This window comes from Clytia hemisphaerica, unplaced genomic scaffold, assembly GCF_902728285.1.
Source record: "Clytia hemisphaerica strain Z4C2 unplaced genomic scaffold, Clytia hemisphaerica genome assembly, whole genome shotgun sequence".
NCBI classification, from domain to species: domain Eukaryota; kingdom Metazoa; phylum Cnidaria; class Hydrozoa; order Leptothecata; family Clytiidae; genus Clytia; species Clytia hemisphaerica.
Window position 1 is genome coordinate 30439 of NW_027104373.1, and position 23871 is coordinate 54309.

General features: G+C 35.4%; 2 protein-coding genes across 2 annotated transcripts; one reads left to right on the forward strand and one right to left on the reverse strand.

Moving 5' to 3' along the window:
* The first annotated feature begins 27 nt into the window (after window positions 1–27).
* LOC136818724 (protein Wnt-2b-like) lies at window positions 28–9172 on the forward strand. The gene is made up of 4 exons (XM_067074960.1): window positions 28–1730; window positions 2602–2843; window positions 6330–6628; window positions 8059–9172. The coding sequence occupies exons 1-4, from the start codon at window positions 1648–1650 to the stop codon at window positions 8527–8529; spliced, it is 1095 nt and encodes a 364-aa protein (XP_066931061.1). The 5' UTR covers window positions 28–1647; the 3' UTR covers window positions 8530–9172.
* A 4195-nt stretch (window positions 9173–13367) lies between these two features.
* On the reverse strand, window positions 13368–15419 carry LOC136818720 (uncharacterized). Its single transcript, XM_067074956.1, has one exon. The coding sequence runs from the start codon at window positions 15405–15407 to the stop codon at window positions 13731–13733; it is 1677 nt and encodes a 558-aa protein (XP_066931057.1). The 5' UTR covers window positions 15408–15419; the 3' UTR covers window positions 13368–13730.
* Window positions 15420–23871: the final 8452 nt, after the last annotated feature.

Below are 23871 nucleotides of genomic sequence, written 5' to 3' on the forward strand. Positions count from 1 at the left end.
GGGTGAGATTAACGTTTAGTTGATGGAGTTATTCCTTGTTCATTAGCATGACTTCGTGATTCCTTTTTGGGGCGACATATTTTCTCCTTTTTATTCCCTGGTTTCTTTATCCTCCTCTGCATCACGTTCATATGTTAAATGCTCATTAAGAGATCACGTGACTGGTTTGAAATATACTTGAAATATTTCGGAGGAGAAAAATTCCCAGTACATTGACAATTTTTTGTAACAATTGATCCATGTCTTGTTATGTAGTCTGCTTAACAAGTGATAACTTATTATGATATATCCTTCTCACATTAAAAAAAAAAGCTAGATCGTACTGGAAAAACTTTACCAACTTTTGAATTTGGACTTTAGGATATAATTTTACTTTTTAATTTTTGAAAAGTGTTTCTAAGAACTTTAATCTATTCAACCAAGAAGGCTCCAAATGTGAGCGAGGTGTACAGAGTCAAGCTAGAGGTTCATGAAAATTGAACTAGACTAAGCGGTATTTGCAATCTGTATCAAAGTCAAATCACAATAAAGAACGAAAAGACAAGAGGCTTAATTGTACCGACTCTTCAAGCTAATTAGTATAGCACAAATTTGATGAACGTATTAGAAAAATATAAAAAATCCCATTCTAATGTACAATAGACATGATATATTTGAAAGAATGAAAGAAGAAAGAAAAAAAAATTATGTGAATTAAATTTGTGGTCACCAGTCCAGCGTGCCTTTTTGAAACGTCCATAAAATGTCCATAAAATGTCCCAACTTTGTAACTTTATTCAAAAGACGTCACTTTTTTGTCGGCTAGATTCGAGAAAAAAGGATAGTCACCCCAAAGGGATGAGAAATAATAGCCTTCTTTAATGTCACACAGGGGTTTTAATTTCATTGCCATTATTTAGCACCTATCTATCAGAGGTAATTTCTGTGTTGATGTACACGAGAGAGTATCAGTCAAAGGGATATAGGTAGAACCGAACAATATTTTTATCGTAACGTTTAGTATTGTATTTTTTATCGAATGACTTTTTTTACTTTTGGACTAACGAAAGTTCGGGCCGCAGTGACGATATCGGACCACCGTGGATGAGATTCTCCGTTTTATTAGATGGTAAAATCAACCTTGTTGTTTTTATGTGATATACGAGGATTGTCGGTGTTTTGTTTGTGAGTGTGTTTTCTTAATTTGTTGACGAAAAAAAATTCTTGAAAAGACATTGTCATCCATCATCGATTGAAAAATCTTGGAACTCTTGGAGTCATATATAGAGGAGATAAAAAAAGGATTGTTATAGAAGCTTAAAGGAAATATCCTGCCGTTTTTTGCAAATAAAGGGATTTACAAGAAGCGCGACCCGATTGTTGATTATCCACATTCTGAAAAAATTATCCGCACACAAATAACAAAAATAAATCAATCAATCAATAGATGAAGGCGATCAGCCATCCTGTATAGTTGATTGTGAGAACGAGTGCATTTGAAGAGACTTAGATCACAAATAATTTTTGTTCTTGAATAGAGAGGACCCTTTGTTGGTTTTGAGCGAAGAAGACCTTATATATCAACGGTTCGTTGATTGGAAGTATCATTTTCCAAGGATGTAGTATTTGGTCAATTTTAAGTTTTATTTTTTCGGTTTTCATTCCGAGATGTGGTTTACGTTTTCGCTTGTTTATATTCTTGTTTCGGCGACCTCTTCATTTTCATACGGCTTCAACGTCGAAAGTTTACCGTAAGTATTTCCAAAACCTCGAGAAATATTTTTTTAATTTTCTTACTTTTTTTCTCTGACGTATTTAGAATGATTTTTATACCCTGATTTTTCATTTTGACGCATCTGGAAAGAGTCAATTTCTATTTTATGTCCATCTAATTGACTGTTGATAACTTTTTAAAACTTTTCAAAGCGCACGTAATATCAGGCCGACCTCTAATTTTTCGGGAGATTTTATCACTTTGTAAGCTACTTAAAATTCCAGTTTTTAAATACTCCAATCGTTATAAAATTTACGAAGGACTATTATAAAACCAGTTGCTTATAAAAGATTGGCTAATTATCTTTAATTAGGAAAAAATCATTTTCATGTCTCGTAGAGTTAAGCACTAATTTATTTGATTTCTAGCTGCTGTAATCCAGTTTTAAACATTTGCTCTTTTGCTTCTGATCGGAGAACTGATTTTATTTTATCGTTCGGTCGCGCTGATTTTTTTTTACTCTTATTCGATAACTGGATTTAGTACTTCATTAGAGTTGACGCTGGACGGTCAGCAACGGCTTGGCGATTATTAAAAAAGATAGAAAAGAAAGAAAAAAGAGACAATTCTTTTGTTGTATACGACAATCAAAAGAAAAAGGAATTTTGATTTGTGTATATATAAAAGGAAGAGTAGCATTGGAAAAACTTTTTATTGGTTTCGGAAAGAAGAAAGAAAAGGATTTGCATAATCGAGTAAAAAAAAGAATACCTCCTAAAGCGTCAGAGGGGTGAAATTGGAGGTCGGCCGCGCATCACGAGAAGTGTATTGACATCACACGAAATGTATTCTTTCTCCTTGGTCTTTCTCAGTTATACTTGCATGTTTTTTGTTACATTTGCATCTAGAACAATGGTGGCAAAAGAGATCGCTGATATCTTTTGCGAAAATGAACTCAAAAAATATGGCATGGAAAAGAACACACAATTCATGGATTTATGCCGCGGTGCACCCATACCATTTTTACACGGCGTAGAAGGTTTTAAGAGAGGATTGGAGCATTGTAAAGAGAATTTCAAATGCCATCGATGGAATTGTACGACAGATGAGGACCATGGATTCAAACTTTTTGGCACTGGAATGGCGAGAGGTACCGAATCTTTATTCAATTTAATTCCTTGAGAAATCTTCTTATTTTAACATCTATAATTTTCTTCCAAAATCCGATTTTACGTCTGTCGCGTGATCGGGGAAAATGGGTTATCACGCAACTTTCTAGTCAAGTAATGATTTATGTAGGCTAGAAAAATTTATGTTGGATTTTTTTTCTTCTCAATCTATACTTATATATCATTTTTTGTTTACAAGCGCAGTTTCTACGTTATTTTCAATGTCTGATTTTTGTCGTCGGCTATTACCATTTAGCAGTTGCATGAAAATTGACCTTCATTCCTTTGTACACATTGTTTAGATGGATTTCGGTCAAACATTTCGGACCTTCATGTGAGATTTGTCTTAGATATAATGGAAAATAGATTTGATTTCTGCAATTATATTGACTGAGTTGGAAAATATGTAATCTCAAATTCTTCTAACACACATCATGTTTTTCAGACATTTTTTTTCAATCGTTGTATCATACAACCTTCCTTAAGATAAATAAGCACTCTTCCATAACTTACGTAAACAGATCTAAAACGTATTATAATAAAATAATACGTCTAACTTTTCTTTATCCTCTCATCACTAACATACTACTACAACAAGTCCCTCTTACTCTTTGATCTCACGGATTCCGAATTGAATCGTTTGCTTTCCGGAAGCAATCATCATTTCTCCTTCATGTCAAGATAAATATAGAACGCGCGCCCGCCCGCCACTGAACTACCAACTGTATGCAGTTTTCTTTTAAAAGAATGCCAAGAAGATATTTGTATTTTAAGATCGTTTGATTATTAGCAGTACAGGTAAAGGAACTGGCATTTCATATAAATTTTCACCGATGAGTTTTTATGCGCTTTTTACCCCAGGCTAGTTGTCCAAACCTGCAGCTCAGGAGCTTCAATTTGTGAAAAATGTCAAGAGATCTTCTAGCATTTAAAAACGTGTTCAAGAGTGGATAATGAACCGAGTTAACCTTTTTCACAATGCTCTATATAGACAGTATCATTCCATAAGCATCATTAATTGGAAAGGAGGTCATATCTAATTTTCTTGTCATCCTATAAAAGGTGGGGTGAGAGTTTATTCAATGTTTCAAACACCGTTATTTTCAACCTACTATATCACTCTTTACATATAATGGTCTCTTTGTGTCATACCGAATTCATGCTACACTCAGCATAGCTAGACGATTAATTCAGACATAATAGTAGAAAATAAGCAAAAAGTCTTGAATTTTTGAGACAATTCTTCTTCACGTCAATTCTTTTACATGGACTGCAGTCTCGGGAAGAGCCGTTGACTTTCAACAGTTAGAAATTTGACCACTCATTTAACTTTATTTGTTTGAGATATGTTCCCAGTCTGTATCTATCGCTTAATCTTTGTAGTATGACCCAATGAAATAGAAGCCCAAAGAGCTAGAAATTTGACCACTAGAAGCGAATCCTTAACCTTTCTGAGGCAAGAAAAAGTGAAGCCTTTAAAATGTAAGCCGTATTTTTTATGATGGATTGAATCTAGCGATCTCTTTGTTTTCGAGTGGTACATTTTTTAAATCTGGCAGTAAATATTTACTTTCAATCCGGCATTTGTGTGAAATCTACGTGGACCGCGATAGGCCGCAACTTAGGTAGGATTTAATGGCTTCAAATTCTACCTAGGAGGTTCACTTCTAGCTCTTCGGGCTTTAATCATTGATATGACACCACCTGGGAAGATTTGAATCTATTCATCTATTTTTACTTCGGCTTTTGTAACGTCATTGGAGCGTCTTGATTGATTATGTCCATAAAACAGCGGTGAGACGTAGGCGAAATTGATTTCATCATTCACAAAATTGCCCATGTCAGCATGCTTTCTCTTTTTCTTCTTCTTTTGGTGTTGTTAAGAGAGGTTTTAAGTTTGGAGACGCTCGGTAAAAGGTGTACTAAGCTATCTAAATTGTTTGTCAATAATTAGATTAACGTAATCATTTAATCCCTAATTGAGATAGGAATGTTTATTTTCATAACGCGTGGTGACGAATGAATGGATTGTCTTGTGATAAGTTATGAGGGATATGCCGAGTTATGGGGGACATGCTGAGTTTTAAACTCGATATCGGACACACTGACGAAGACTTTTGAAAATTAGTTTTAGAACTGTAGGGCTCTGACCTGAACAATATTATGTAAAAAGTTCGTCCCCTCAGATGATCTGATATAATCTTGACCAGTGTATATTTCATGGCATCCTTGTCAAGGGATTATGTTTCGACGACAGTTCTTCAAGGCGTGGTGTCATCAATCTATGATCGAATTAACAAAGGTCCAATGATCTTAATCACTCCTTTTCATTGTGGTATCTAGGTGTCTAGGCACTTAGTTACTGAATCTAATCTGTTTGTTAGAAACTGCTCTTCGAAATTTGAATTATACACCTTTTCGACCGTAGTCGCGCGGTTAGGCGCGTGCCACTTAATTATTTAATTATCCCCCTAAACTCGATCCTTTTTGACACATTTTTCTATTTATTGTCTACAGGTGCGAAAAAAAGACTAAGACGGTTTTAGTGGGATAAAGCGGGAAAAAAAATGCCCGCACGGCAATTGGCAGCTACGGTGGAAAAGGTGTATTCCATTCAGATCTTTTTAAATATTCTGTAATCTTGCAATATATTTTCACTTGCATTTCTTCTGATCTTACATCTTTTTGCTCATCTTTTGGAAGAGGTATCTGGAAATAAAAGGAAACAACAAAACGCGGTCACTATTTCGGTATCAATATAACACTCTTTGCAAACCACAAGACAAACCTGGAAAACCACAGAAAGAGCATCCCGTCCAAACTCACTTTGGAAACTTTTTTTATATCAACAGGAAGTAGAAGAGAATTCTTCGTTAATTATTTCATTTTGAAAATGATCCGGTATTTTGGTTGAGCTATTATTAATGCGTAATATCTTTGCGGTTTTTTGGTTATGCTTGCGGCACTTGGTTTTGCTATATATAATTGTATAAAAAAATGGCTGCTGTACACTTTAGGGTGCTTGATGATAAAAAATTATAAGTGAGATTCGTTCGCGATTTAAGATTGATTGGTTATCTTTATTAAACAAATTAGTCAAGCTTAATTGGTCCTTACGATTGCTAAATTTAGCTCTATCTGATTGATTGATTTTCTTTATATAGAAGCTTTTGATCATGGCGAATAGAATGCTTCTTTAATTTTTCATTCCGCTATTTTGGTACAATCTGCCAATAAGCCATTTGCCTGTTTTCTAAATAACTTACTAAACATTTACAATCGGAGCTTTTTCATGCTCCTTTTGCGGGCTTCCGGTACTGGAAAACTGCATTGTATGTATTGATTATTTAAAAAAATAAGGTTATGCTATATATGAAACCTGGTTTCTTTCGTGATTCCTAGAATAACGAAAGACTCTTATTCCAAAAAGGTTCATTCTTGTACATTTTTTTTCACCACATTTCCAGCATCTCGTGAATCCGCCATTATGATTGCAATGACATCAGCGGGTATTGTTGAACATGTGACTAACCAATACGATAGCGGGAAAAGAGACCGCGTCAGAGTATCACGTGATGATTGTATCAAGATAAACTCACGGCGGCCGAGACACCCAGAAGAATACGTCAGTGTACATGATTGCAATGCAGACGTTGTGAAAGGAGAAATTCAAGCGCAGAAAATGATGACGACATGGATTCAAGGTTTGAAAGCGAACGAGAAAGAAATGAAAATGAATGAACACAATGCTGCTGTTGGCAGAATGGTAAGACATTGAAAAATTTTATTTATTCAGGATATTCAAGAAACCCTGGTTTTTGCCAGTAGTGGCAAATTTAAATTTGAGGAAAATAGACCTTTTCATAAATTACGTCACAAACATCACTTGCCTCGTTTTAGAATTATTGCCATGGTGATTAACTCCCAGCGGATTTTATTCTTTAAAAAAAACAATTAATTTCTCATGGAACATAATCACCATGGCAATTGTTTGAATACGAGGCAAGTGATGTTCGTGACGTAATTTATGAAAAGGTCTATTGCTTAAAATTTGCCACTTCTGGCAGAAACCGGCGTGTTTCCGTAGAAAACTTTACGTAATGAATATTGTGATTTCATTCTTCCGATAGCTTTTTTTACTGACTACTATCGTATAAATTCTCCCAATTATTTCGTGGTATGCTATCTAAATCATAATCAAGCGAATTAATTGACGAGGTACACGTTTAGCAAGTACCCTAAGGAGATTTCTTGAAAGGAATTTTTAAAAAAATGTTGAAAGTTTTTTTCTGTTTTCTGTCCTTGATAATTTGATCGTAAGCTAACACATTGTTTAGTTGATGAGCTTTGAACGATTTTCATCATCATTCATTTTTTTTGTAATAAAGCTCACATTTCTGTACTTATTTGATCGGTCGGCCGGTTGCGCTGCGTCTATTGTGATTGTTAATGAAGTATGATGACTTGTGGTCTACTAGCCACCTCGTAAATTCATGCTATGTTCGCGTTCTACGTTTTCTTGAAATATTTGCAATTTTTTCTTATTATCGAGGCTAAGTAAACCGGTATAGTCATAACGACAAACGGTGGAAAATGTAATAAGCTAGTTCCATGGCGTTCTAAATCTACAGGCCTAACAAGCGTGCGGCGACTTCGATTTTGTGGGGGCTTAATTTTTCGAAGTCGTTGCATTGACGCTAGTACAAAATGTACCGCGGAGCAAGAATTTCAGTGTAAAGAAATGGATTTTGTTTTGTTTCAGTGACCTTTCCCAAGCCTAAGCGTTAAACTAGGTTTGAGTCACAGGCACAAATTATCATTAATTATCTCCATTCTAAGATTTTTGAATATTTATAGGCACCTGTCCATTCAGTATTGAAGTCAAGATTTAGATATTCTGCCTCATCTCTGCCTCACACTCATAAACTTAATATTTGCAAAAAGTGATTCTAAGTGATTTTCATGATGATCTATGTGATTCGTTCTTCAATTAAACTTTACAAAATTTCACTAAAATCTACCAGGAAGATTAGATTTAGAATGTCATGCGCTAGTTCCATTCAATCTTTTTACATATTTGCACAAGCCTATTTATTACAGGATCATCTATAAAATTCTTTAAAATTGGACCTTCAATAATATAGTAGATTTTTGTTCATTATAATTTTCTAATCAAGCTCATTTTTATTTCCTTAGGCTGTCAGAGTGAACATGCGAAAAATCTGCAAATGTGTCGGTCTATCTGGAGCTTGCAACGCCCGGTTATGTTTCCAACGAATGAAACAATTAGACGTCAGTACAAAGTGGCTACGTCATAGATACGACAACGCACAAAAAGTACAAGCATCTAAACGTGCCAAACGTGACGGTACGCGGCCGCTTGTCACGGTCGAGCGTTCAGCAACGCCCGCCAAAGACGATTTAATATACTTGTTAAATTCACCGAACTATTGTAATTATGATACCAGTACTGGGAGTCTGGGTACGAAAGGACGTTTTTGTAACCGTTGCGGGAACGGCGTTGGCAGTTGTGATCAACTCTGTTGTGGAAGAGGACATCAAGAGTACCAGGTGACGAGAACTAAAGCATGTAATTGTTCTTTGGTTGAATTCCAAATGGATTGTCAGCAGTGTGAAGAGAAACTGGTTATGTATAGATGCAAATGATAGATGACCCTTAGTGTTAATGTAGTTGGAATCCAGCGCCAGTCGATGTCCAGTTGGTCGTCTGATTTTAGACCCTTATTGGTCTTTATTTTAGACGACAGTATCTGCACTGGTCCTAAACAAATTTCTGTTGAACAGTTAAAAAATCATAATGTTAAAAAAACAAAGAAGACATCCAACAAGTACTTAGACTGTCAACAAGTGACAAGTGTTACCGTTCTAACGGACTATGCTAAAAAATCTACTCAACCTTTTTAAGTCCTATTCCTGAGCACTAGTGAGTTTATTTGGCTTAATTATAATTTTGAGACCAGATTTATAAAAGTTAAGCAAGCTTTTTGAAAGTGGTCGTATCACGATATTCTTAACAGAAACACAGTTCCCAGAAAGAGCTTTTTTTATTTTGATGAAAAATGAATAATTTTAGAATTTCTTTTAGTTTTCTAACTTTTAACCCAATATTTTTTTGTTTTTGAATTTTTAACCCTGGCGAATGATATTTAGAGAAAAAATCGTTTGGGTGGAAAAATAATATTTACTTGTAAACTATATGTATATCAGAAACCAAGAGAATTAGAGATTTTTTGTAAGTTATGAAGAAAAATTATATGCTATAAATATAATGTTAATTTATTATGTTAAACTCATTAAAATGTTTTTTCTTTTTTTCATCGATAAAAAACATTTTATCTGTAGAAAACTCACTTCAGTTTTTTCCATTTCTAGCAATATTTTCAGACTGCTTTTGAAGTTTTTCCCCCTTTCATTTTTTTAAGAAAAAAAATGTGTAATTTATTTGGACCGTTAGTTAAAGGTTTTATTTTTACATAAATGTTCTCGTTTCATATCAGACACATATTTCATATTAGGACATTGTCTGTCTGATAGTGTGCTGATATAAGCAAAAAACGTTTTTCTTTTCTTCTTTCTGACCAATGGGCTCTTCCAGAAAAAAATGGTACATGGGGGGTGGAGGATATAACAATTTTTAGTGGTTTACCCCCCGAACAGGGTGACTTTTGGCCCCCCGGACAATAGGTTTTACCCCCCCCCCCCCGGACAAGCATCTGCTGACCCCCTGGACACCCCAAATTACCCCCGGACAGAGCAAATTTACCCCCCGGACAAGGCAAATTTTGATGATTTTTTGCTACCCCCCGGACAAAATATCCTCCACCCCCCATGTAAAATTTTTTTCTGGAAGAGCCCAATCTTGTTTCACATCTGTGTCAATCTAATGTGAAAAAGCTTGTGAATTAAAATTGATGAGTAAGCAAACGATATCACTCTTATTTAAAAACAAAACCTTTAAGAAAGTTTAATTAAGGAATTGTATAAAAAAAGGCGATACTTTTAATCAACCAGTGGATAGAATTTCGAAATACCAACATGTCGACTCAACTATTGAAATACACCCTTCCAGCTAAAAAGCTTTTACCACAAAGTTTTACCCTTATGTTGTGGACTTAAATGTTGGTGTTGCTCCCATGGCAACGGTTTCCAAGGTATCGTTGTCATCTTCTCATCGTTAACTCCTTACCTCTCAACCTTTCGGAAAGAACACAAGGGACTTGAAGGAAATCAGGGTTCTATCAAAAAGCGGAAATCCCAGACTAATATTCAGACATGATAAGTTGCTCACACACCCACTTCGATTATCTACTTTGTCAATCTTTCGTAATTATGCAGTATTTCCTCGTTTCTCTGTGCCCGTGACACAGCGGAAAGCTGTAATAAGGAAATCCATACTTTCTGCAATAAGCCTAAAGAAAATATGTGCCGCAACTAGCATCCAATCTAATTTGTTCGGAAAATGATAAAGCTACTTTTCTTTTGCGCTTTGATCATTTAACACGATGTATTCTTGATATGCGTAAGTCATTTTTCTAGCGGAAACATCCGAAAAAAGCCGGGATTTGACCTCTCCCTGTTACTAAAAATAGAAACACGGAGGTCAAAATCCGGCTTTTTCGGGTGCTTCCGGTAAAAAATATGACGTCATCTTGACTTACGCATATCAAGAATTACCTTAAGAGAACTTTTTTTGGTGAGAACTAATTTGGACGGTCGATTCAAATTTTTTGGCAAATGACAGCGTAAATCTGTTTTATTTTGCCTTATTTGAAGCTTTTTTGTGAACTCAAGAAGTTATTTAGGCAAAATACCAAAATTTTTAAATTTTTGGCGAGAACTTATTTTAGCGAATCAACGATTTTTTTATTTTGGCGAGAACATTATTTCTTTCATTAGTACATCAGCTTGTATGATACATAAAAGTCATACAACTTTTACTTTTAGCAAAGAAGCTCGACGAGAAAAATAAGAGAAAGAATCTCCCAAAAAGGTACTTGCTGGTGAAATCTATGTTTTGTGAACAGATGAACACATTTTTTTGAAAAATTGTAATGTTATTCAAAACTCAAAAGATTCTATCCTTTTTAGAAGTTCGTCGTAACTCATTGATTACTGTGTATTTTTTCGCATTATTTCTTCGCCAAAACAGGAATAAAGCGTACCTCGTGTACCTCCAAAAGACATGGAGAGCATGAAGGAATTGTTTGATCGCCTCTTGGTGCAACAAGAACATTTCTTCCATCGTTTACTTCAAGCATGAAAAATGATCAACACAAAAAGAAAGAAAGTGAAGAAGAGACCTCTGAGCGGGAAAGGTAACTGACGTCAACCTATCTTCCAATTTTTTTATAAGGTGAACAAGGTGATTTTGGGTTTTGCCTCTCGGCCAAAAGCCTTATGAATTGAATTAATTTGCAAATACTATCACGTTTTTTGAACTCAAACACACACGTGAAATTTTCAGCATATCTAGGTTCAGAAATGTCAAAAAATTAAACATGTACTAAGCATTACCTTGAGCCTATGAAAAATGTACTTCCTGGTTTTAACTGTTTTTGGTTTGAATTTTACAGATTTTCGGAATTTCTCGAGAATTTACTTGGGATATGAGCATCCTTATAGGCATTTTCAGCCTTGTCAAGCCCTCGTCCTAAGCATCTCCGAGCCTGTTTTCGATTTCTTTTGTATGCTTATAAAAAACATGTAACTTATGATAGACTAAGTATAGCTTAGTCTCCACATGTGACAGTGCTTATCTTGCCGACTTCTAATGCAGTCTTGTTACATATGTTTTTTTTATAAGCATAACACTTATAAGCATATGAAGCGCAGATTTGCAGAATTCCTAAGCATAGCATAAGCATATATGTCAGCCTGAAATATTTTTCAAGTTGTCATTTTTTATCTGTTTAATAAAAAGGTTTGGTAGAGGTCAAGTAAAAAAAGACATTTCACAGCTAGCTACATCTAGCTACATCTGAACAAATTTTTACAAAATTTCTGAAAATTCACTAAAAACTTGGGTCGGCGTACTGTACAACCAGGACCCGGACCGGACCCTGGACCCTAAGAAAACCCGGAACCCGGACCTTTACAAAAACCTGGACCCCTTGTAAATTTTTGCGAAAATACGGACCCCCTCCCTCAAATTTCCTAGAAGACTCGAATCCATATTTTCATAAACATTTCCCATATAAACAGTTCAAAATTTAAAACCCAAATTTCCAGACATCAAATGGTTGTGTTTTAATAGAATGAATAGAATGAATCTTCCATCGAATTTCCGTCAAATTATCTAATCATCTACACTTATTTTCATAAATACACAGGAAAATCAAGTCGATGCTCAATATGCCTAGCAAAATGTTATTTTCAGCCTCAATTTATATTTTATCTTATTTATATTCTTAAACTTCGACTTGTTCTTTTTCTTTGACTTTGAATTTTTAAGTCGGAACATTGATTCGGTTTAAAGTATGAAAGTTTTCTTTGTAATCTTTTGTCCAAAAAAGCTCAAACAGCTTAAAAAAACCCTAAAATTCATTGATTAGATCTACTTATGTACTATCCAATAATTTAGCGAGAACAAAAATTATATGCTAGAGGGAAGAAGCTAAGTTTTCTTCAAAATTTGATAGTTGAGGGGAAGGGCCCCGAAAGATTTGTGGGTGGTCCGTGTTTTCTCGAAAATTTGTGGGGGGGGGTCCGTGTTTTCACGAAAATTTTAGTGGGGATCCGTTTTTTCTCGAAAATTTACGTGGGGTCCGGGTTTTCGTAAAGGTCCGGGGTCCGGGTTTTCTTAGGGTCCAGGGTCCGGTCCGGGTCCTGGTTGTACAGTACGCCAATTGGCTCGGGGTGAATCATAAGCATATAATAAGCATAAGCTATACCTAGATACTTTGAGAACTTAAGAATACACGAGCCTGGCCAAGGGGCATACACTTGCTTATAAAAAAAACATGTAGCTCAAGGAGATACTGGCGTCTTTGTTTGTAAGTTAACAACTTGTTTGTATAAATTACCTAAGGAAGACATCTTAATTTTTTTAGGTCAGAACGAGAAGGAGTCTAAGCTTTGTCATTTTAAATACTTTACTTGAGAAAATGCTGTAAAAGGCTAAAAATTGTTTGATTTTAATTACAGAGCAACTATGAGCTGAGAGTGTAGGTTTATTTTTTCAGAATTTTATATTGGACTCTATTTGAAAAGATAGTTGAAAGTGGGGTTTCAAGTTCGAGTTCAGCCAGACAAAGTTTTGCAATTATTATTCCTTAAAATACTGATTTATTATGGACATAATAAACTCAATTAACGTTACAAAGTTTGCTGATTAAATGATAATTCTATATATAGTGAAGATATGTAATATCTGTCATTGTAGAAAAGGAAAATTATTGGTATATAAATGAAGAATATTTTTGTTAATTATGTATATTTACGATTTTTTTTGGTATATAGCAATTTTATATAGCAATTTTCAAGCAAGTATTAAGCTAACACGTATTCAAATGCCAAAACTCAATCATCAAGAATTTATAACAAGTTTGACAAAAACAAACATGTACATTAGTCACGCCTAAAGTTAATTCATTCAGTTCGATATAATGTAAAATTTATGTTATTTCCCTAACATTTTGCCTAACCTTTAAAATGGTAACATTCACGTTTTTTTATCAAAATCTACTTTATAAGAATATTCATGATAAAATTGACAGAAAGAATTATACTAACTAAACTAATTATACTAATATAATGTAATTGAGCAACTAAACCTCTGAATGCCCCTCTTTTATCTGTTAATTGCCGATTATCCCCCAGTAAGACTCTGCTCAACGTTAATAAGTGGTTTATTCTTCGGTGTAGAATTCATCAGAGAAGCGCTCCTTATTTCTTCGTGTTGAGGTACGATACGGCAATCTCATGTAAGGTGAAGCATCTCGGCTGATCTGATATCCCCCTCTCTCAAGACGCATGTGGGAAGCATCGAACATTTCTCTCCTGTCTCCATACGAAAGGTCTTCATTTCTGTAAGACACCGGCTTATACGAATTGCCATCTTCGTATCTTTGACGATCCTCCCGAACACGATATGCCGGCATTCTGTCACCATAAAATTCGTAATCGTTATGCTGGACATCTCTCTGGTAAGGTGATTGGCTGTACTCATCTTCAGCATATTGGGAATCCATTTCCATTGCCATTTCATCTTCCACTTGTTGACGTCGACGCTCATAATCCATACTACGCATGCTCCTCCAATCTCTCTCTGCCATTTGGTCACCTTTCGGTAATCTGACTTCCAATTTCTCCCAGGATGGCACAACATCAAGAAGTGTATTTTGCCAATAATTTGAGATTGCTTCTTTCAATTTTTTCATGTAGGGACGTTCATGGAATAATTTCAACGCGATCCATTTGCCACCCTCTTCCCAATTCTTTTGAAAAGTAGTATAATATGTCCAATCACTTCCTAACTTTCTTTTGCCATCCCATCTGATCATCACATTCTCATGACACGTGTGGCTTGATACTCCAGCACGGTCAAACACACATTGGCAATCCACGCTTTGTTGTGTATGTGCGCCTGGCCAGCCTTCCCAAATTTCCTTTGTTTTGCATGACACGGTTTCCTTACAGTAGTCGCCATCTGTATGCATTTTCTCGATCATGGACACTGCGTTTCGGACGTACAATGCAGACCATTTTATCTCATTATTCAAATCCTTTGCGTACCGGCTAAAGTCTAGCTTATGGCTTGGTGAATCTGCATACGTGGCAGTTAAAGCGGAAAGACTGGCCAAACACAGAACAACGTAATCACGGAAAAGTAGCAACGCAGCCTCAAGACGCTTCGCGTCATAAGTGGAAAGTTTTTGGTTAGCATGGACTTTGCTGGAAAAAAGTGCGAATTTGGGTCGTGCAGCCATGATATCTTTGGCTGCATCCTCCTGGCATTCGTCAACTTTCTTTTTTGTTGTCTCCTTCAAACAGTTCCCCCACATTTTGAACAAAGACTTGTACTCGCGTCCGGCCAAATCTTTTTCGAGATTGATTGTCTTATGGTCGACATATCCTTTCATCTCGTCCAATCGATGGTTGACTTCATCAGTTAATTTTCCGATAGCTTCATTGGCTTTATCCAAAATATCCTGAGGCGATGGATCTGTAAAGGCTTGAACGATACCAAGACCGATACCAAAGATTCCTAACGCTGTGCCCAATTTGGGTGCGATTTTAGCCAGTTTTCCTAATTTGCTAAGTCCTTTCATAATCAGTTCGTTTCCTTGTGTTCCAGCAACGATTTTTCCCATGTTTGATCCAAAAGCACCTAAAATTCCGTCTTCCATTTTTGCTGTCGGTGCTGTGATCCTTTTCACGGTGACTTTATTTCCTCCCGGTACATACCCTTTGAATGAGCAATATTCTCCTCGTGGCAAGTGGCGTGCGTAATACAGTCCTTTACGACCGCTTACTTGATTTGGAGATACCAGCAGAAATAGCAATAAAAATAGCTTTGAATACATGATGCTTTATTAGAATCTGAAATACAAAAAAAAATGTCTTTTATGGCAGGTAAGTTTATCAATCTGGTGGTCGCCAGTTCTGAATTGAGAGAGTTTATCCCCTTTCCTTTTCTCGCTTGACCTTGAAAATGAAAATCGGAATTTGAGTGCCAGACCTAGTCTTAACTCCAAATTACCTAATTAATAACCGAGGGTCATCAATTGCAATCTAAGGGTTTTTCCTGTACCGACCGAGTTACCCCCCCCCCCCATTCATGTCATTCAAATCCGTGACAACAATGATTATTGTATTTAAATTTTTGTTGCTCCAAGAAGAAGGGTATTTTCACAAAAAGAGTCATAGAACAAGAAAAAAGATGTTAATAATATGTTGCATAACCCTCTTTTACCAAAAGTGCTTAGTTTTAATGGGTAATTAACTTTTTTGTTTCAAAGTTTCTTTACACTGTCCACAAGAATTGAACTATTTTAAATTTTGCGGAAAATTTTTCTAAAAAGATGTGTCAAAAGTTATGACTGTTTTTTTAATCAAAATCCAGATGAAAAATTGATGAAAAACCACTATTTTGAAGATTTCGAGACAAAGAAGCATTTACACAAATTTTCCGCAAAAATTTTTATTGTTCGGTAAAAGATACACCATCTACTGCGAAAAAAATTTCAAAATGTTTTTTCTTCGCCGAAACTAAGCTCTTCAAAGTTGAAATACTCTTCCTCGCAAAAGTCTTCATTTTCTTCTTCATCAAATTTTTTCAATGCAATTTTTGAATTTTCAGATTCAGGAATAGTTTGTCTAACAGAAAATGTATAACATGCCATAGTTTTGTTGGTTACATCGGTCAGAAAACACATTTTAAACACGACAATTACACGTTTTTTTTTATTAGAACCTAGTTTATAAGAACATATAGGCTAATTCGTCGAAAAATTAAGAACATCTTAAGAACATAACCAGCCTCAGTTTGGAAAAAAATGACGAGAAACTACAATTTTTCCCTCTTTTTAAGCAGTTTTAACCGAATTTAGGGGTGGATCTTCAAAAGTCGAGAGTCGAATATTGTCCAAATTTTGCCAAATTCAAGTGCTCTTTATTTTGTATCATATTGTCGATTTAGAGTAGTCTGAAAAATTAAGAACGCATTTAAGAACATTTTAGGCTGAAAATTGCTAAAAAAATAAGCACATCCAGGCTCAGCCAAATTTTAGGTGTTCTAATAAAAAAAAAACGTGCATGAAAAATTCACTATGGTCAGAGCCCTTAAATTGAAAAAAAAAATTCTCATTAGCTTAACTTGAACACTCGAGTACATGTACCATTAGCATTAATTGACTTATAAATCTTTTGACCATTCATATCATCTTACCATGCACTGTATGTATTTAAACTGATTTCTTCTCATAGCGCTCTTTCCTTCTTATAGCTACTGAGAAAACGTGAAAAGACAATGTTCCTTTTATAGTAACCAGTCTTCAAAATAGCAAAGCGTCAAGCTCACAACAAAGTGTTTTCGGCAACTTCATTTTTTCGTTTTGTTTGAGTTTGTCTTGGTAGTACTTTTAAAGCCTGGTTGTTAATTGGTTTCACATCATAGAAGCTGTTTAAGACTTTGCTGTAACTTCTATTCGGCGTTCTCTGCAGCTGTTTTTACCAATCGTTGAATGGGTGCAAAAAATGATGCTCTCTCAATACCATTTAATTTAATTTCAATTTAATCATGTATTAGATCTATAGAACTCGATTATTACAAATTTTAACACGTGGATAAGACATCAAGCTGTTTAACCTTTGATCATATGATCGTGGATTACTCGTACTTGCAGGTTGAGTTGAATCTAATTTGGAGTTTGAAAAGATGTATTGGCAATTTGACAATTTCATCTATATGCATGTGTGGATTTCTCCTACTTGCAGGTTGAGTTGTCTCGCCAATTTTGAGCTACGTCGTTTGGATAAATGAGTCAGGCGTTTTTAAAAGGCTGTTCACATTTTTACATACTTTTCTTAGATCAAAATTTACAGCCCATATTGCCCATTTTAGCCACTTTTTGAAGAGTGCAAAAATATACATAACGTTTTATAATGATAGTAACTTACCGGTATTAAATTGCACCATTTTGTTGACGAACTTTCCAGGATTATCGATATACATTACTTTTGGAAAACCTGAACGTCAAAACATCATCGATTCATGATGTAAAAGTTCAGTGTTAAAGATTCTTCCACCTCACTAAAGTTCGAAAAGAAACGTTCCCCTCTTAAAATTCTGCGAATTTCAGTATAGTTGAGAGCCTTGCTGTGTAAAAAAATGAAAATCTGTGGATAATGGTTTTTCACTGAGAAGAAAAACTCTGCTTTGACCACTGAAAGATTAGATTGTCTTATGTGTGAGACTCATCACAGTTATTCATTTTCTTTTTCAAGTTTACTTTTTTTAACCCTTTGAGCATCTTTTTACTATTTTTACTAGGGGAAGTATTTTTTAAAGGGGGCGCCAATGGTAAATTTCAAAATTTTGGTTCCGGCACCTGTCTAGTTAGTATTTTACAGATCAGAATGTAAAGTTGACTAAAATCATTTATTAAATGATTGGCTAATTTGATTTAACTGAAAATTATTTCTGAAGGCTGATTTACCAATTAAAACAAGTAACAGAGAATCTACCCATGACCCAATCAATCTACCCATGAACCAATCCAACTACCCATGACCCAATCAATCTACCCATGAACCAATCTCTCTACCAATAAACCAATCCAACTACCCATGAACCAATCCATCCACCCATGAACCAATCCATCCACCCATGAACCAATCCATCTACCCATGAACCAATCCATCTTACCCATGAACTCGGGTGAAACAAGGCATGTCCCAAATATATTTTGCGTGACGCGCACCGCTTCCAATTATTCCTTAACGTTCATATATAGCTCAAAAGAATCGTATCAACGAGCGGATTTCGAAAAGTGCTGGGTCAAAAATTTGCATTAAGCCAATCTCAAGATATCGGTCAAAAATTGGTTTTGACGTCATAAAATACATCGAAAAAACACGTCATAAGTAAGATTCAAATGACGTCATTATTGAAAAACAGCAATAACTTCAATTTTATTAATGCAATCAACACCAAATTTTGACTGGAGTTGTAAATTAATGATTCTGAAATATTTATTCAAAAATTTTCCGAAAATTTGAATGACGTCATTTGTTGTCGGGAAAAATTAAAATACGTCAAAAAATGCTGACGTTTTCATGAATTTTCAATTTCTTTTTCATGAAATATTTTAGAATCGTTAATTTACATCTCCAGTCAAAATTTTGCTTTGATTGTAGTAAGTTAATCAGAATTATCGCCTTTTTTCAATAAGAGAGGTACAGTCTGTTTATCGCAACAACTCATGCTAAATTCAAAATCCAATGAGTGTGTTCCATCTTGCTTCATAATAAAATTGTTTTTTCAAACTTTTGCTGTTCATTTTTGAAAATTAGGGACGGTTCACTCTTCATCCTTGAAAGATAATCTGGAGATATTTTTTTATGAAGTGAAGAGAAGGAGTATAAAACGATAAAAAAGTTTTCTCGTTTGTGGTTTAAAGATCAAGATCTTGTATTAAAAAAAACTTTGTCTTCACAGCTCGTATTTATTCGAGCTGTGATACTCACACTACCACTAGGCTTGATTTCTATGAAGTTAGATCGCTGCCAAAATTCGATCCTTCAAGTCGCACTAGAAGTCCGCAGGTCGCATTTAGAAGTGCGCAAGTCGGAATCTTTTGGAAGTCGAAACATTCCAAATTTTAAGTCGCGAGTTGTTGCCTCAGAAGTTGGCTTGTCGCAAATTTCGGCAGTCGACTCATCATTGAACAAAAAAACTTTATTGTTTCGTATATCAAAAATCAAAATATTGTGGAGATAATGTTATGTTCGTGTGGTGTGCAGTTTTTGTCCACTCGCAGAGCTCAACAATGTGAATTTATATTTTATCCCCATAATATACCTGATGGATGACATGAACACTTATGAAAACAGTTAAACGTACATATGATTGGAACATGTACTAAGTTCCGACGAGTTAACTTCTGATAGGAACCTCTAGAAACTTGGTATGGTTCGACTTAAAAAAATCACGACCTGCAAACTTCTAGTGCGACGGGACGACCTGAAACTTGGGATGATTCGACTACCACCAGACCCCCCCCCCTCGATTTTGCGACCTGTTGAGGGGGGGGGGCGTATACGGGGTTTACGATTCCGAAATACCGCGAATAATTTTGCCAAAATTTCCGAAATTCCGAAAAAAATACTTGCAATTTTGACACCGATTTTTTGGGTATTTTTCCTCGTTTTGACTAATTTTTCATCAAATTTGATTTTTTATGTATTTATTCCGAACGAAATTTCGAAGCAAAAATTCATGGATCTCCGATACCGAAACATTTTCAGAATTCTGAAATACCGAAGGAATTTTGCCCGATTTCCGAAATTCCGAAGAAAAAAGAGTCGTCGTCATGTCAACTGTACGTCATCAAATTGCTTTTTACGGTGGTCGAGAAGGGCCACACAAAATAAAAAATTCCAATACAAAATAAAAAGTTCAAATAAAAAATAAAAAATTCAAATACAAAATAAAAAATTCAAATACAAAATAAAAAAAGTTCAATACAAAATAAAAAAAGTTCAATACAAAATAAAAAAAGTTCAATACAAAAGAACTTTTTTTATTTTTGTATTGAAAGGTTTTTTTATTTTGCGTGGCCTTTCTAGGCCACCGTAGCTTTTCGCTTCAATCTCGGCTTTCGATTTTCGTGAGATTGTGAACATGAACTCAAACTATTCTGTTTCAAGATGGCGGATTTTTGGCGTATTGTTGCTGGGATTGATGTAAACAACATGACAAGGGTAATCTCTTTCCCTTTTAATTTTAAAACAGACCCTGATTTTTCCTCACAAATTGTTACCTCTCAAGATTTTATTTCTCTTGTATAGCTTGTTAGATGCTAAGAATTTCTATCACCCTAGTCTAACAGACAAACAGACCAATCAAAGCAGCAAAATTTCAATACAAATGATAATGAGTGATTTTGACGTCAAATTTTTTCTGTGCTGCCACGATCCTGAAAATGCAACAATATGGCGGAAATCAGCGAAAATTCTAACAAGGAAATTCAACAAAATTATGGATATTGCACACCCAATAACTGTTTAACAAACACATCATAGCAGATAACGACACCTTACAATGTAGGAGATGTAATAGACTTGTCCATTAGAGGGGGGTGCTCAGTGCACGAACGGCAAACTTATTTTTCTCTTTTTTCGCTTACTTTTAGTTTTTACGTAAATCCTTTTTGACCATCTTGTAGACAAGGTTAAAGTTCTTCTTTCAATTTGTTATCACTTTGTTTGAAAGCGTCTTCTTGGAATAATAAGCCGTAGAAGCGAGCGCTATTCGGACCCAGTCCGCGAACGAGGAACCAGTGCGCGAACGATCTTTTGAAAGAAAAAATTAGAGCTCCGCTCCCAGTTAATTCTTTAACTCTCTTCCGAGATGATACAGGGGTATTTGAACTTTTCAAAACTATGCGCTTTTTCACCAAAAAAGCGTCTTTTTTATAAGAACTTTAGCGTTTTACTAACCTGTTTATTTTTGTAAATATTTTCTTGTCGTCCATTTTTTTGTTTTTCTTTTTCAAGTTTTGCTCATCGAAAAGCGCGGCAATGTAGTGTCTTCTTTTTTAATCGAGATCGCCAGCGCTTTCGAATGTTTTGACGTTGCAATGTCTTCATTTTGAATATGGTGCTCGGATCGTTCGCAGACTGGAACCTTTTTTATATCAACTACTGGTGATATGTTTCTATTGATTTTGAATTAATGAGCTAACATGTTTCAATGAAATTTTGTGTGATGGAAGATAACAGGTTTTTAAAAGAGGAAAGTCATTTTCAGAACTCTTCTTGCGCAAATATTCTTATAAAAAACATTTTCTCTCGCGATCTGCCATGTTTACAAAAATCCCGAATTTCGTGATTTTTTTACTTGGCCTCGTTCAAAATCGGTTTGGTGTTGTTCTAGTGCTCCGTTTATTTTAATTTTTGGAGAGATTGCAAGGGATAGTTTGAGGATTCCGCTGCACAAAGGAAATTCTATAGAAGTTTGTTTTAAGTTGTTTTTTTCAAGTACAAAGACGCTCGTTCGTGCACTGGGGCCGTTCGTGCACTGGCGACTCGACTCTATGCCTGCTCTGAGCTCCCGGCTTATCAGATTCAGCTTTGTCTGCAATATAAAAGCCGGCGCTTCGAATGTGTAAATTGTGTTAAAATAACGCCACTCTTACTTGAGAGGATTAAAGCAGGCAAAAAGCTCGCAGTCACATCACAACAAAAGAAGCAGATAAAGATGAACATCAAGGATCGAAATTAGGTTTCAACGAGAGAATAACCTCTCTAGAAAGGAAAGTCGAGAAGCTAATGGATAAAAAAGACGTCAACAAAGAACGGAACAACAAACGATCTGAAACACAGCTCAACAACACAGAAACAAAAAAACAATCATATGCAGAAGTCACCAAAGATGATCTACAAAAACAAGAGGTGGCCATAAAAAGTTTCATCAAATCAGTGAACGAAGAGGAGCGTTGACTCAAATCAACCAAGTGCAACATCATGGTGCATGATTTAGGTGAAAACAAGCACGAAAACAAAGAACAGCAACGAGTTGGCGACAAAGATTTTATAGAAAGAATACTGAAAGCACAAATGGGTTTCGATGTGACGATAATCAAGGTAGAACGCATAGGTGCTCGTAAAGATGAAATGTATACAAATGAACGATGGAGACCATTAAAAGTTACTCTCAAGAGTGAAGAAGAAAGGATTAGAATACTTGCATCAGCCCACAAACTAGATAAAGATGATTTCAGAGTGTCAGACGATTTTTCAAGGAAAGAACGCGAGATAATAAAGCAATGGCATCATAAAGCAAAAGAAAAAACATCGAAAGAAAAAGACAAGAGTCATATATGGAAAGTGAGAGGTAGTCCTAGGACTAAACTCTATTTAAAGAAATTTACGATGGAAATAACATCATGATTGTAAGAAGAGTGGGTCAGAGGCCCAGTAGCTGTAAAACTCTATTTAATATAGAATTGACAAACTAATGGAATGATAAGATCCATAAATTGTAAAGATGTAAGATTGTTTCATAGAGGTCAATAGACCTGAGAAATACACTTCTATAAATTAAATTAAATGATAATGAACTATGTAGTCTGTTCGCACTCTACTGTACCATGTTTTGATTTAGCTTTGTATTTTAATGACCAGCCAAGTCATTCATTTGAGGGCTATCCCTATGTAGAGTCAAGTTACCAGTGTACCAGTGCCGACTGTCTATATGATAATACGCTTGTCTTGGTTTGGGCATGTAGCAAGAAGACTGCCCGAGGTAAGTCTAGCTAAAATATGTTTGAAAAATTAATTCCAAGGCACACAAAGAAGAGGTAGACCTGCAAAAAGATGGCAAGATAAAATCAGGGAAGACACAGGTCTTCCATTAGCAACGGCCGAACGATACGCAAGTGATAGAACCAGATGGCGAGAGAAAGTTCACAAGTGGGCAAAGCCTCAACCAGAGGTGTGCTGATAAGTCAAGTAAGTCAATCTCAATTAAAAAAGAAGACACTACATTCCTTCCATTTTCGATGAGCAAAACTTGAAAAAGAAAACAAAAAATGGACGACAAGAAAATATTTACAAAAATAAACAGGTTAGTAAAACGCTAAAGTTCATATAAAACAGACGCTTTTTTAGTGAAAAAGCGCGTGGTTTTGAAAAGTTCAAATACCCCTGTATCATCTCGGAGGAGAGTTAAAGTATTACCTGAGAGTGGAGCTCTAATTTTTTCTTTCGAAAGATTGTTCACGCACTGGTTCCTTGTCTGCGAACTGGGTCCGAATGGCACTTGCTTTAACGACTTATCATTCCAAGAAGAAGCTTTCAAATAAAGTGAAAACAAACTGAAAGAAGGACTTCAAGCTCATCTACAAGATGGTCTAAAAGGATTTATGTAAAAACCAAAAGTATATAAGTGAGAAAAGTGAAGTGAGAAAAGTGAAAATAGAGTTCGGTGTTTGTGCACTGGGCACCCCCCCCTCTATGCATGTTATTAGCCTCCACTGTTGCAAGTTTTACCTGATCTCAGGGTATCTTTTTTTGAAAAAAGAAGACATTGCATTGTTTTATTTTTTTTGAAGAAAATAGCTTGGAAAAGGTTGAAATGAGTCACTGGAAATGGAGGAACAAAAAGTAAATAATAAGTTTTTCTGAAAGGAGAAACCCCGAATGAAAAGAAAATCCATTTCGGCAGAAATAAAAACTTTTTTTTGGGACATTCCCATGCTAAAGAAGCAAAAAAGTGAAAAAAACTACATGAAAATTAAAGAACTAGAATTAGTGAATGTAATT

What these genes read in the sequence shown, in the direction of transcription:
- LOC136818720 (XM_067074956.1), bottom strand. Translation starts at nt 15,407, where the DNA reads ATGTATTCAAAGCTATTTTTATTGCTATTTCTGCTGGTATCTCCAAAT.
- LOC136818724 (XM_067074960.1), top strand. Translation starts at nt 1,648, where the DNA reads ATGTGGTTTACGTTTTCGCTTGTTTATATTCTTGTTTCGGCGACCTCT. An exon ending in TGGCACTGGAATGGCGAGAG is followed by an intron (nt 2,844 to 6,329) that starts GTACCGAATCTT and finishes CCACATTTCCAG; the next exon opens with CATCTCGTGAATCCGCCATT. An exon ending in ATGCTGCTGTTGGCAGAATG is followed by an intron (nt 6,629 to 8,058) that starts GTAAGACATTGA and finishes TTATTTCCTTAG; the next exon opens with GCTGTCAGAGTGAACATGCG.